We start from the raw sequence: 14,660 nt of genomic DNA on the forward strand, positions 1-14,660 counted from the left end.
TACAGTGCCTGCAGAGGAAGGAGCAGGCCACACGTGTTAGAACCAGCCTGAGACTCTAACAGCCATGTGGGACCAAGGCTGTTTCCTGGCCTGGGGTGAGTCTGTTCCTGGTTCCCTGAGTAGATTCCAGATGAGAGATGAAGATTTAGTGATACCTAATCACAAATATGGGAAGGGAGGAACCAAGGCTCAGAAACTACTTCTCAGAAATCTTGCTAGGAGCAAAATTTTGAAAGCTTGTAATCCCAGGACCTAAGGATGGTCAGGAGTTCAGAGTCGTCTTCGGCTATATAGCAAGTTCAAAGCCAACCTGGACCACGTCAGACCCTGTCTCAAAGGTGAAAACAGAACAATAGAAAATACCTAAGGAGCCTCTTGTGCTAGAAGCCCTATAATTCCTCTCTTTCTATACACTCTTGCCTGGACAGCTCTGGCCATCACCAGGGGATGGGTGACCTGAGTGTAAGACATTCTTGCTCGGTTGATCAGGGTCTAGACTCCCGGTCTTCTGCTTGGGACTCCCAAGTAGCTGGAGGTCCAGGTGTGCAGCACTCTTCGGTGGAATCTGCCTATTTCAAAGTGTTTTCTGAGACCCTAGGCATCCAGGAAGGCCAGTGAAGGAGGCTCAACAGTGGCTAAAGCTTGTGATTAGATTTTAAAGGGAGTCCTCCATAACTTCGTAGTCGAAAGAATAAAATAATAGACGAGTCCAGGGAAGAGCACAACAATTGGTTATCCAGTACCAAATGGTCAGCTCTGAGAAAAAAAAAAAAAAAAACGAAACAAATTATACAGCTGGGCGGGTAATGGTTAGGGATGTATGTGTATACACCCGTGCAGGTAACAACAGGTAAAAAGAGAGAGAGAAAGACCATGAATTTGAAAGAGAAAAGAGAGTAGTATTCGGGAGAGGTTGGGGGAGGAAAGGAAAGGGAGAAATGATTGAATTAGACTGTAATTTCAAATATTCAAGACAATTTTAAGAAGCTAAAAGATGTGTGAGCCTTCTGCTTGCCTAGGGAGGGTCTATGTCGGCGTTGTCCGTAGCGCTGCTCTAGTTGGTGTGGACCGCACTGCTGAGATGACGCCTGACCATCCCAACTCAGCTGTCGGCACCCTCTCTTGTCCAGTAGGCGCTTCAGCGCCGGCCAGAGAGGCAGCCAATGCTACCTACCACTTTTCTCTGCCATGCTGGTGGACATCCAAGTGGAGAGTGTCCAGGGAACAGGGGTGAGGGTTGGAGTTGTCTTTTCCCTGACAGAGAGGATAATGGCTTCAGGGACAGACGGCCCCTGCCTAGGCAACCCAGGCCTGAGACCCCTCACAAGCCGCGCAAAAAAGCATCGCTTCAGGGATAGGTCCAACAAAAGTCCGCACAGGTCTTGCGCCCTGGTCGCTGCGCTCCGGGCAGGCACGTGGAGGAACCTGTTTCCAGAGAGCAAGGGCAACAGTTGGAGGGTCTGGGGCACCCGACTCCTGGCGGGCCGTGGAGAGGGCGCGATGTGCCGGGCTCGGGGAGCGCAGTGGAGACGCCCGGGAGCTGTGGGGCGCGCTGGAACCTCCCGGTGCAGCCGGGCGCGCTGGCGAGCGGGGGTGGGACTGGAACGCGGGGCGGGGCGGGGCGGGCTCGGCGCTCCGTCCTCCCCTCGTGCCCGCGCGCTCTCCTTCGCGCTCCCGCCCTTGTGGTGCCGCCGCGCGGCCGCAGGCAAAGCAACTTTGCCGGCGCCGAGGCTAGCCGGACCCGTCCCGCGCAGAGCCCTCAAGGCCATGGACGTTCTGGGCTGGCTGCTGCCTCCGCTCCTGCTGCTGTGCGCGCAGCCGCACCATGGCGCCAGGTGAGCAGCTCCCGGGCCGGAGACGACGCGGGCGGGAGGCACTCGTCCTCTGGCGGGCGCCCTCGGTGGGGCAGAGTTCTGAGTTGTCAGGATACCGAGTCTTCGCCCCAGGTCCACCCGGGTCTGCTTTGCCCCAGGTCCACCCGGGTCTGCTTTGCGCGTGCTGCTCTTCCAGTTCAGAGGACCCGGCCGACCTCTTTCCCCGCCGCCCGGGTGCTGTCCGTCGTCCTCGGTGCTGAACGCTGAGCCGAGGGGTGGGATTGTAGCCGCCAGGCCAGGTTCCTGTGGGCAGCTCTCTTCACCCTAGTCCCTGGCCGCCTCTCACTGAGCTGGTTCCTGCCCCGTTGGTGCCCTTCCAGAAACTCGGCAGGATGAGCTGAGGGCAGGGAGAGGGAAAGCCTTGAGAACTGGGGCGGTGGGGAGAGGGTCTGCCCTTCAGAGAGTCTGGAAGAATGGCCATCCATTGCTTCTGGCCGGGATGGATGCTCGGGAAGGTTTGTCCCAACCCTTTCAGGAAGGGAAGGCAACTGTGGGCCTTCTCTCAGGAGTTGCTTCAGAGTTTACGGACTGAATCCTGATTGCAGGCGAATAGCAGCCACGTAGTCCTGTCACATACCCACCATGGAAGGGGCTCTATTCTTTGGAAGAAGGAGGACTAAACAGTCCTGAGCTGGAGGGTCTAAGAAGAGAGGCGTTAGGGGCTTCCTCTCAGTAGCCCCCAACATCACAGTCCCTAACTTCTTTCTCTGCTCGCTGGGACCTAAAATCCAACCTGGGTCACCTTGGTCACCTGGGGCCGAGCCACCTGTCGTGAGAGTCATGACAGGCAACGGAAGGGCCTTTCTGAAAATCATTTGGATGAAGAGGCAGCAGTCAAGCAGTCCAAATGGCTCTCTGGATTTGAGGGCCAGCTGACATGGGCACAGGAGAGGGTTAGGAGAGAGACATGGCTGCCTGCCACTGTATTTTGGCTGTAGAGACCCAGGAAGCAGGTCATGCAGGTGTCTGAGCTGCTGGCAGGTGGGCAACAAGTCCAGAAGGTCTGGGTCTGGCTACAAATGTTACAGCGAGGCTGGAGACCAGAGTAATGGGCACTGACCGTGAGCCTCTGATCAGCCAATGCCCAGGAAAGGCTTTGTTCCTTCTTGAGTCCCTGTGGACTTTGCTTCCTTTTCTCTTTCTTCCAGAAGTGTGAAGCCTAGTAACACAGCTGCAGCTGTCATGTTTGATGCTCTGAGGTCAGATCTTGGCCTTGTCCATGGCCACATAGCCAGGAATTTGAAACTTGAGAGGCCCTGACACCCCAACATTTTAGTCTGAGCATGATACCAAAACTCAGTTGGTGGCAAATCCTGTCCCGTGATGACACGAAGCTCATTTTCTGTCTGTTTATTCTATTTACAGGGCTATTTATAGGTTGCTGGCTGGGAAATTCTCCAGACCCCTCCCTCAAATCTGCACATGTGGCCTATCCCCTTCCCCAAGTAAAAAGAGAAATTCTAAATCCTGGCTTGTGTGGCGCTTCTGAGGCGTTGGGGAAGGGACTGTGGATCTGTTCTTTTGGGCAGAAGAGCTGAGGGGCCAAGACTTGTCATTTTCCTAATGTTACGTGGGACAGCACACACAGAGTGGAGGGCGCCACTGCTCTGCTGAGCTTCCATCTCATCCTCTAAGTGAGAACAGTTACTGTCTTGTCATTTCTTAAAAGTCTCTCCTTAGATGGCTCTGTCCAGACCTCCTTCTCTTGGGCCGGCCTGATAATGACACAGTGTGGAGCAGGGTGACAGGGCTAAAGGGTCTCTCCAGAGAAGGACAGAGCTGAAGACAGCTGCCAGCTCAGCCCTTGTGCTGACCTTCAGATTTGGCCTGGTGCTGTCCGTGCAGGCTCTCCCACTCACCTTTGCTGGCCCCTCTACTTTAGACAGTGCCCTCTTCTCTTAGTCTCCAGATCCTCCTCAGTCTTGACCTCAGTGGTCCCTTGTAGGAAAGACCATGTGGTAGAAAACAAGTGTATATGTCACATTGTGGGCTGGGCACAGAGTAGGAAGGCCTGCATACAGAGCAGGCACTGGGCTTGTCAACTGCATGCCCATGTGGGTGTCCCTCCCAGGCTGCTGGCATCTCCATCTCCCTGGCACTCACAGTCAGTGTGATGGTCGCGGTGCTCCTCTTTGCCTTGGTAACTGGGATGCTAGGAAGGAGCATGCTGCTCTAAAAGTAGAGCTGTGGGAACCGTGGGCTTGTGTGTGCACGGTGGGGGCTGCAGTGAGGAGCGTCCGTTGCCTGGCTCGATGCACCCCCCTTTCTGTCTCCAGAGGTGTACAGGCGGGTTCATTTCTCAGTGGGGGAGGAAGGAAGACGCTCCCATAATACACTCTAAGTAGTTCAAGAGGCTTAGCTAATGTGTTTTCTCTGCATCTGCTCTGCTCCAGGACTTTGAATCCCTAAACCAAAGCCTGACATGATTGAGGCTCTCCATCCATCTATCCAAAAAATGTCCCAACCTCAGGCTATCAGTAGTCTCCAAGGGAGCTGGAGAAGCAGCAGGCCTCTGCCAAGATCACTGTTCGTTACTCATGAAGTTAGAGACCTGTCCACCCTATGCTGTGTTTCCTGAGCGCAGAGCTTGTGAACCCGTTAGCACAGCCATTCTGCAAAACCTGCTGTGAGCCTGTCACTAAGGGCAGAGTGAATAAGGTGGTCTCACCGGGAAGATGAGAAACTGTGGGCTTCAGATTCCAGACTCCAGCATGTAGCTGAGTCTTTCTCACACTCCAGTCCTCTGTACACATTCACAGCTGAAAAATTGGCAGTCACTCTTCCAGCAGAGGAGAGACCGGAGCGAGGACAGTCTCCTTTCTCCTAGAACATAGCAAGTGCTTTGGCTTTGCCGATTCAAGGTGATCTTCCTGAAGGCTTACTTCCATGTGCTAAGCAGACAGAGTATGAGGACAGAGAAGTGTGCACACATGTGCCACTGCCTGAGACAGGGCCAGGAAGGACAGTGTCTCCTCATGGCCTCATTTTGAGCTGGCTTGATGACAGCTGGGTAGTCCAAAAATAAAGCCCATTTCAAGTCCCTTCACATCTGGCCTTCAGGATGACTTTCATTTGCATTCTTGTTTGCACTTTGTGAGAGACCAGGACTTAATTTAACTCTTTCATACCTTGTAACCACATTGTCTCATGCCCAGCTCTGTCTCTCACTCTAGGGGAGTTCTGAGGAGCAATAGCTCTCTGATTGGAATAGACAATATACCCAAACACCTTGTCTTGCCCGTTGTGGTGGGCTAAAGCAGCAGTACTTGGTAGGCCAGAGGTCTGGACAATTTTGTTAGCTAAGGAAATCTTGATAGAAAGCTGGCTCTTCAAGGTTCAGTGTATGAATCGGATGAAAGAGTTATGCCCCTAAGATATACCTAATAGTAAATAAAGTCATAGGATCACACCTATGCCAAGGGCAGAGAAAGGCAGGGCTGTGTCTGGATCCCCAGGACACTTTAGTTTTGTTTGTCCCACCCCCCATTTTGTTTCTTTGAAACAAAATCTCATGTAGCCCAGTCTAGCTTTGAACTCACTGTACATCTGAGGTCAGGATCCTTCTGACCCTACTTCAGAGATTACCACCATGTGCTACCACACCTGTGTATTTAAAATGTGAACTTAACTAGGACTGGAGAGATGCTCAGAGTTCAGAGCACTGGCTGTTCTTCCAGAAGTCCTTGGCTCACAACCATCTATTGTGAGATCTGGTGCCCTCTTCTTGCTGCAGACACACAACCAGGCAGAACACTGAATAAATAATAAATAAATCCTTTTTTAAAATGTGACTGTAACTATGAGACCTGCTGTTCAGAATTCCTGCCCTGACTCCAGACTGAGGTTTTTCCCATCTTTAGAGCCCTTCATGTCTACTTCCTGTTTGCCATGGCCGCTGACCATGACTTGTGCACATCACAGAACTCTCTCTGTCCCTCTGTATAGCCTCCAGCCTAGGCAGAAGAGATCCTGAAACCCCACCTCTGGGATGCATTGCTCTTTTTTAGAAATAATTTTTAAAGATTTGTTTGTTTATTTTATGTCTATGAGTGCTCTATCTGCATGTACACCTGCACACCAAAAGAGGGCATCAGATCCCAGTACAGATGGCTGCGAGCCACCACGTGGGTGCTGGGAGTTAACACAGGACCTTTGAAAGAGCAGTCAGGACTCTTGACAGCTGAGCCATCTCTCCAGCCTGAGTGCATTGCTCTTAATACCACTTGTATTGACTTTTGTCATAGTACCAGATCTCTACCTTACCTGGGCTGTGACTATTTGTCCACTTCACAGCCTTACAGAGGAGTTGCTTGATGGTCTGGAGAGATGGCTCAGCTGGTCAAGTGCTTGCCACATGAGCATAGGTCATGAGTCTGAGCCTTGACGGGTAAAAATGCTGGGGGATGGTAGTTTATGCCAGCAACATGAAGGTCCAAGCAGGAGCTCTGGGGCAGCCAGACCCTAAGGTTGTTTTAGTTAGGGTTTTATTGCTGTGAAGTGACACCATGACCACAACAGCTCTTTGAAACTCAAAGCCATCCCCAATTAAATGTTTTCCTTTATAAGAGGGTTAGTCCATCATTGCCATGGCAGGAAACATGGCAGCGTGCAGGCAGACATGGTTCTGGAGAAGGAGCTGAGGTTCCACATCTTGATCCACAGACAACAGAAGGAGACTGTGTGCCACACTAGGCCCAGCTTGAACATAGGAAACATAGGAAACCTCAAAGCCCACCCCCAAATGACACACTTCCTTCAACAAGGCTGCACCTACTAGTACCCCTCCCTACGGCCAAGAATTCAAACACGTGCGTCTATGGAGGCCATTCCTGTTTAAACCCCACACCAGTGCACCAAACTGCTGAGAGGTCCGCTCTCAAAGAACAAGGTGGACAGCACCCGAGAAATGACACCCAAGGCTTCCACACGCATTTAAACACATATGCACACACACATGCATGACCATGCATGCACACATACCCACACCTATACAAGGAGTCACTCAATGATATTGGGAGTGGAGGGGAGGAGAGTTAGGAATAATTCCTGAGGAGGGATAGAGAATAAGGTATTGGCACTTGGGGGAGGAGAGAGGCTAAATGGCCTGGAAGAGTTGGGAAGCTAGGTAGGAGAAGCTGGAGATAAAGAGAATGGGCAACCAAGCACAGCAGGCCCAGGGAGAGCCGAAGAGTCCAGAGAAGGGGCAGGGAAGAAATACGGATGGACAGAGCAGAACATTGTCTTCAGTAAAGCAGTGGGACACAGGGGTGTGAGATGAAGGGAAAAGCTAGTCTGCCATTGGCCATCGTGGCATTGCAGGGCATGGTGGTGGTCCTCACACAGGGTGGGGGTGGGGTGAGGGTGGTGCCTCCTCTGAGGAAACAGGAGACTGAAGATGAGCCTGACTGAGTGACCCTGCACTCAGGGTGAAACAGGCAGCCAGGCTTTGTGGCACACACCATTAATACCAGCACTCAGGAGGCAGAAGCAGATGGAGCTCTGTGGTTGAAGACCAGCCTGATTTACAGAGTTTGTTTGTTTTTTGAGATCCAGTCTCAAAAAAGAAAAAATAAAATAAAAACAAAAACATATAGAGAAACAAGCAATGCACAGAGGCAAGCCAAGCTCAGGGGCATTGCAGAGGCCTGACAAGGTGACCCAGCAAGACCCTCATTCTTGGTAGTCCCACATCCAAAGAGACTCTTCTGTCCCTGGTGAGACAGGTACAGTGATGGTGAGAGTATCAAGAGGGTCACCAAGTGACCGGCCTCTATCCCTGATGAGGAGATCCGTTGGTTCTTGTCATCTTGAAGAAAGGAATTGTCAAGAGACTTAGACAATTTAAGTAGAAGTTTATTTAGCAAAGCAAGTACTCAAAAAGAGATTGGAGTGGGCTGTACCAAGGCAGCTCAGTGGTTCTGGATTGTGGATTTTAAAGACATTTTAATGAATATTTATAAAGTGGGTGGTTTATTTATGGGGTAAAATAGCACTTTTCCCTCCCAAATTATGGCAGATAGGACCTTTCTTTGGGATGTTTCTCCTCATGACTTGCACAAAAAGTTATGGGTCAACATCATAACACAGGAGATGTTGTAATAACATAAAGTCTCTCAAGGCTGCAGACCCTTTGTTAGTGCATGTTAGTGTGGGAGAGTACCCTGTGTTCTTGTTTCCGATGTAGAAGGAACAACCTCATTGAAGCCTCAAGGATGTTGGACCACAAAGGGACATTCTGTCCAATAGCAGACACAGTTGCCATGAGGCAGCTGCATTTTCCTCAGGTCCATCACGTCTAGCTCCTTGCCTGCCCGTGTCATTCCCACTCTGTTTTAGGATCATCGCCCCGTGGGCAGGGGCGCAGTGTGCATTAGCGTGTTAGGCTGCCACAACACATTACACAAACTGGGTGGCTTCAAACAACAGAGATCTTTTGTGCTTCTAAAGGCGAAACCCCGGGCCTCTGGACCGTCTGTGGGGACAGTTGCCTGGGCTTTCACCCCTGCTTCTAGTGGTGCCGGCAGTCCTCAGCACCTTCATCTTGCAGAGGTGCCCAGCCCTCCTGTCATCATCTGCTTCCCCATCTCTGCCACCTGTTGCCCTTCTGCAATGCGGCCTTTCCTGCATGGCACGAACAGAGACCTATTCTCAGATAAGGTCCCGCACTGAGGCTCCAGTAGGAATGAAGGCTGGGAGAGTGAGGAAGGGTGTGGGACTCCGTCTCAGCAAGCAGAGGGAAGTACGGAGGGGATGAGGAGGGCGCCTGCCGAGGGCAGGTCTGGGGTGCTCCCGATGTCTGCCTCGTGTGTAGTGTTTGATTCATTTGGAAGGGATGTCTTTACTGCTACCCTCAGCAGCCTGGGATTTCCCCCAAACTCTCAACTCAGGTTAAACTGGGTTTTGTGGCTTCAGTACAGAAAAAATTTTAGGACTACCCAGTATATTAAGTAGAGATGGAGATATTTATGTTTTTTTATTTGTTTGTTGTTTATAGACAGCATCTCGTTATATAGCTTTGACTGGCTTGTAACTCACACTATAAACTGAACTCATAGGCCTCTTTCTGCCTGCCTGTCTCCCGAGTGTTGGATTACAGGGCCAGACTTTATTAATGATATTTTAAAATAGGTTTAAGCATGAGGATTAAAGAAGACAAATCAGTCAGAAAGAAGGCCATAACTAGTGTGTGCATACTTCCCAAAAGCAAGCAGGGAAAGTAAAACACACAGGCTTCTCATGGGAGAGCCTCAACACTCTGAGGGGCTTAGGACCTGCTCTAAAAAGCTGCAGACTTACAGCTGGGTAGAACTAAAGGGCTTAAGCAAGCTGTTGATTCTGGGCTGGCGAGAAGCTTCAACCGGATTCCCAAGTGAGCTCCTCTCCCTTCTCATCCCCAAGATTTCTCTGTTTTTCTGTCCTACCCGGCAACCCTGCTGGGAATAGGAAGGCCAGCACAGGCTTCTGTGGTATTCACCTGTCCCCAGATTCCTATAGCTGCTTGGTGGGGTTAGGGGAGGCAGGTGGGTCTTCCTGAGAAGAAAGTGCTGAAGTTTCTGGGCATTTCTCAATCCTCTTTCTCTTCAGCCATATCCAGGGAATCTTTGCTGACAGGAAAGCTATGTGTTCTTGTTAGGGTTCTCTGCTTTAGAGAAGAGCCCTAGGGGTTGGGGCTGTTTTTGCCAAGTCTTTGACTTTCCTCCATAGACATGTGGAAGAAGTAGGCTAGGGAGACCCCAAGAAAGCCTGGAGCAGGGCCAACATCCTGAAGTGAGCACAGGCACCATCCCTCAAGGCTACACAGGAAGGTGTACCGCTGGGGGGGATGGCAGCAGAGGCACGGAGGACTGTTTTCTGAAGGGCCCAGAGGGGCTGACACCTGCTCCTCTTTGGCTGAGGTGCCCTGCCTGCTCAGGTGCTCTGCCGCCTGCTATGACCAGTTGGTCCTGTGTTCCAGAGCCATGAATGACATTGGGGACTACGTGGGCTCCAACCTGGAGATATCCTGGCTCCCCAACCTGGATGGCCTGATGGAAGGCTATGCCCGAAACTTCCGGCCAGGCATTGGAGGTACAGGCAGCTGATGTGGGCTGGAGCATGGGAAGGCAGAAACAGCTCCAACCCTGGGTTTGCTGTGGATATGGATTATGCTGGGCTCTGCTTTGGCAACTCCAGGGGTTCATTGGATTTCAAGCCCCAGGCATCCCAGAGGGAAGAGGAATCTCCCTGGCAAATGTGGGACAGATTCTTCCTCTGTCCCATCCGTCCCGCGTGGGGGTTCCTACTACAGCAGCTTGAGCAGCTCTTCATTCCTACAGGCCCCCCCGTGAATGTGGCGCTTGCCCTGGAGGTGGCCAGCATTGACCACATCTCGGAGGCAAACATGGTAGGTGCCACTCAGCACAGCACCCTGGGCTGTGTGCCATCAGGAAGACGGCAAGCCAGTGGTGCCAAAGCTGCCCTCCTTCTCTGCAGGAATACACCATGACGGTGTTTCTGCACCAGAGCTGGCGGGACAGCAGGCTCTCCTACAACCACACCAACGAGACCCTGGGCCTGGACAGCCGCTTTGTGGACAAGCTGTGGCTCCCGGACACCTTCATCGTGAATGCCAAGTCGGCCTGGTTCCACGACGTGACCGTGGAGAACAAGCTGATCCGCCTGCAGCCTGACGGGGTGATTTTATACAGCATACGGTGAGCGGGGCCTGCCCTCTGCTAGTGCGGCCACGAGCTCAGGCACACTCCCCTGTTCCTCCGGACACGGAGAAACATGATGCCCACTGTACCCTCTGACTTTCAGAGGCCGCTTAGTTGACTTTATCTTCAGATGTTACAGGAGGCAGCTGGAGCTGCAATGGTCTGTCTTTTGTTGTTGTTATTTTGTTTGGTTTTTGAGACAGGGTCTCTCTGTGTAGACTTGGCTGTCCTGGACTGGCTTTGTAGACCAGGCTGGCCTCGAACTCACAGCCATCCGCTTGCCTCTGCCACCCCGAGTGCTGATTATAGGCATTTGACACTGTACCCCACAAATCTATTTTTTATTTTATGTTCATTGGCCTGCATGTATGCCTGTGTGAGGGTGTCGGCTTCCCTGGAACTGGAGTTACAGACAGTTTTGAGCACATGGTTCTGGGAATTGAACTCGGGTCCTCTAGAAGAGCAGCCAGTGCTCTTAACCACTGAGCCATCTCTCTAGCCCCTCAGGTGGCTTCTCTGTGCAGGGGGCATCTCTGCTATCTTGGGGCAGGGGACCCGCTGGCTTCCAAAGGGCACCGTGACCTCACTATCCCATTTTGCCTACACAGCATCACCTCCACGGTGGCCTGTGACATGGACCTTGCCAAGTATCCCATGGACGAACAGGAATGCATGCTGGACCTGGAGAGCTGTGAGTGCCCTCCCCAAGGAGGGGGAGGCTCCTTTCCATTTGGGGCTGTACTGTGTCCTCCCTTGGAGCAGGGCACTCAGGGTGGCAAGGCTGGGAAGCTCAGGGCGAGGGTGGCCTGGCTCAGAGGACAGAGAAGCATCCAGGACAGGGCTTCCCTAAGGGCCAGTAGCCTATGTAGGAGAAAAATGAGCTGGAAGGCCTGAAGGGCTTTAGCCAGCTCAAGTGGAGAAGAGCCTGAAAGGCATGGCTATGGCCACTAGGATCCCAACACAGAGAACCTAGCTGTCTTGGCATCCCCCATCAATGATGACTTCAAATTTGGCAGCACCTCTGACCCTGTCAGCCTTGTCAGAGATGTAGATTGTTGTGCCAGAGCCGAGGACACACCCCTTCACCATCCCACTCCTGAGTGAACACACCTGATGAGTCTTTGTTGCTGTTACCTGGTCAACCCTACCCCCCAGGGCTCTCCACACAGAGATGGCATTTCCTCTGAGGCTGCCAAGGGCAGACAAGAGTGGGGCCCTGTTGCCCACCCACAGGTTCTCTTCCAGATGGCTACTCTTCTGAAGACATTGTCTATTACTGGTCAGAAAACCAGGAGCAGATCCACGGGCTGGACAGGCTGCAGCTGGCCCAGTTCACCATCACCAGTTACCAATTCACCACCGAGCTGATGAACTTCAAATCGGGTAACGTGGACATTCCTGTGAGCTGCCTGCAGGTCTCTTGTGCTTTGTAAGGGAGCTGCCAGCCAGTTCTGAGGGCTGAGGGTGCAGCTGGAAAACCGCTGAGTTAGGCTTTAGCTGGGTGTTGCTGGCTGTGCTCACACGGAAAGGGAACAAGCTGCAATGCCGTAGAACCGGATTCCCACCTTCTTGTTCCTGGTTCATTTCTTCCCAGTACTCTAGGCTTAGAGAGAACCTGAAGGTGGGTATTTCCGGCCCTGAGCCCCAGTACCACGCCCCTCCCCTGGTCATTCCTTCAGTGTGGCACAGAGATGGAGGCGGGGGCAGCTACCTGACATTAGCTGGACAGATTGCTCAGAACTGATTCAGCAAACCTAAGCCTTCTCTTCTTCATCTGGGTGACCCACCATCCTTGTGACCAGACCTAGGGTACGGTGTGGAAAGAGGGTATTTTCGGGCCTTCCAGCTGAGCCTCATAGCAGCAGCCAGCCTAGTCCCTTCCTGAGGCGTGTGGGGCAGATGGGCGGCTGGGAAAAGCTGGCCTGATGGTGTGTGGCCCCACAGCGGGCCAGTTCCCACGGCTCAGCTTGCACTTTCAGCTCCGGAGGAATCGAGGTGTGCACATCATCCAGTCTTACATGCCCTCTGTGCTCCTGGTTGCCATGTCCTGGGTCTCCTTCTGGATTAGCCAGGCAGCCGTGCCTGCCAGAGTATCTCTAGGTAGGAAGCTTGTCTCTCCGTCCCATGGGCAGGTAGAAAGACTGTCCAAGGGCTGGACCACCCTGCTAGCCATGAACCAGTCCCTTGGACTTGAGACCTCATTCTGTCTGCCCTGCTCGTGGCTGGCCAGAATGGGGTTGGTCTCAGGAGCCCAGGGTGGGAGCAGCAGAGGGCTGGAAAAGTCTCCTCTTCCTGGGGCCCCGGCTGTGCTGGCTAGGGTGGGGAGGAGACGCCAGGGCTCCAGCAACGGTCACCCGTTCCAACCAGGCATCACCACTGTGCTGACAATGACCACACTCATGGTTAGTGCCCGCTCCTCCCTGCCACGGGCTTCGGCTATCAAGGCTCTGGATGTGTATTTCTGGATCTGCTACGTTTTTGTGTTTGCTGCCCTGGTGGAGTACGCATTTGCCCACTTCAATGCTGACTACAGGAAGAAACGGAAGGCCAAGGTCAAGGTTGCAAAGCCAAGGGCAGAGGTGAGACAGAGGGCAGGCTTGCCTGAGGGTTCAGAGCCAAGAATGGGGGGCGGGGAGCAAGGATGGAGTCCCACCTGGCACAAGGACAGAAAGAGTATTATTCTTCTGCTGGCGGGCTCTGAGGTCGCTGCTGACCAGAGTCCCTCCCCCAGGAGCCAGCTCCTCAGCACAGTCCTCGCAGGGCCACAGGGCTGCTTGGTGAGAGAAAGAATGCTTCCATTGGCCTGAACAGGGGACTGCACAGGAGCCACCAGGGCTCCTCAGCACTGACCTTTCCCCCACCCCCACCCCCGCCTCCCGCAGATGGACGTGAGGAACGCCATTGTCCTCTTCTCCCTCTCGGCTGCTGGAGTCAGCCAGGAGTTGGCCATCTCCCGCCGGCAGGGCCGTGTCCCTGGGAACCTCATGGGTTCCTATAGGTCTGTGGAAGTGGAGGCAAAGGGAGAGGGAGGGTCCCGCCCAGGGGGCCCAGGAGGCATCCGGTCCAGACTCAGACCCATCGACGCAGACACCATTGACATCTATGCCCGGGCTGTGTTCCCTGCCGCATTTGCAGCCGTCAACGTCATCTACTGGGCAGCGTACACCATGTGACAGCAGCACCTGTGCCACACGCAGTGGCTGCCAGAGACTCCCGGACAAACAGCCCTCTCTCTGGGTCTCTACGTGGGACAGAGGGGAAGCTTCTGCTTGCTGATCTTTACCTCAGCTTTGCCCTAAAGACCAGCCTGCTCTTCCTGGAGATGGAGCAGGGTGGGCTTTGCCTAGAGGGCCGTATACAGCCTGACCTTGAAGCCGAGCCCAGCACTGCTGGGCCCTTGGGAGCTGTGAATTTTTAGACTCAGGATGACCCTGATTTCTAGGCCTTCGCTCTGTGGGATCAGGATGAGAGGGAACACTCGCGTGGGTGGATGGCCATTCTCTGGTGAACTGGGGAGTGGGGCATTATGAGGCCTCTTTGGTCCCAGCATGAAATAAAGCCTCGGCCTGGCAGCTGGTCATGTCTTTGTTGCATGTGGCAGTTGCACTGTGGTCTTTTCAGCCTCTGCTTCTCTGCCACAGACTACATGGGAAGGGTGTGGGTAGGGGCAGCCTGGGAAAACCCACAAAGTCTAGGGTAAGCATGTACTATGTGCAGGGAAAGCTATGGGGTTAGGGTCCCCGCAAGGAAGCTGACTATCGGGGAATGACTCCGGGTAAGGGGGTTGCAAATAAGAATAATCAGCTTGATGGCACCACACGATGCACTGGCATCTGCCACTCCCTGTCACTGGGCTGTGTGGAGCCATTGCCATGAAGGCAGAAGCAGATCTGGGAGTATGATCTGAGAACCCCAGATTCCAAAGCCACATGCTTTTGAATGCCTTCCTAAAAATCTCAGAACCGGAAACACACCTGCAGCCAGGGAAGTTCGGGAGCTGCCTCCCAGAAGAGGACCTGTGTGGCTGTGTCTGGAGCATCGGGAAAGGCAGAGATGCAGAAACCTGGCTGAGGAAGTCTTTACTCCCTTG

The 14,660-nt window shown here is 53.1% G+C and overlaps 1 protein-coding gene across 1 annotated transcript; it reads left to right on the forward strand.

The window, feature by feature from the left end:
- Positions 1 to 1,683: 1,683 nt before the first annotated feature.
- On the forward strand, positions 1,684 to 14,157 carry Gabrd (gamma-aminobutyric acid type A receptor subunit delta). Its single transcript, XM_055615230.1, has 9 exons — positions 1,684 to 1,835; positions 9,829 to 9,941; positions 10,190 to 10,257; positions 10,347 to 10,567; positions 11,179 to 11,261; positions 11,816 to 11,953; positions 12,515 to 12,670; positions 12,938 to 13,149; positions 13,453 to 14,157. The coding sequence occupies exons 1-9, from the start codon at positions 1,768 to 1,770 to the stop codon at positions 13,741 to 13,743; spliced, it is 1,350 nt and encodes a 449-aa protein (XP_055471205.1). The 5' UTR covers positions 1,684 to 1,767; the 3' UTR covers positions 13,744 to 14,157.
- Positions 14,158 to 14,660: the final 503 nt, after the last annotated feature.

The sequence above is a fragment of the Psammomys obesus genome, unplaced genomic scaffold, assembly GCF_907164565.1.
Source record: "Psammomys obesus unplaced genomic scaffold, mPsaObe1.curated_primary_1811, whole genome shotgun sequence".
NCBI classification, from domain to species: Eukaryota; Metazoa; Chordata; class Mammalia; order Rodentia; family Muridae; genus Psammomys; species Psammomys obesus.

What these genes read in the sequence shown, in the direction of transcription:
- Gabrd (XM_055615230.1), top strand. Translation starts at nt 1,768, where the DNA reads ATGGACGTTCTGGGCTGGCTGCTGCCTCCGCTCCTGCTGCTGTGCGCG. An exon ending in GTGATTTTATACAGCATACG is followed by an intron (nt 10,568 to 11,178) that starts GTGAGCGGGGCC and finishes TTGCCTACACAG; the next exon opens with CATCACCTCCACGGTGGCCT. An exon ending in TTGCAAAGCCAAGGGCAGAG is followed by an intron (nt 13,150 to 13,452) that starts GTGAGACAGAGG and finishes CGCCTCCCGCAG; the next exon opens with ATGGACGTGAGGAACGCCAT.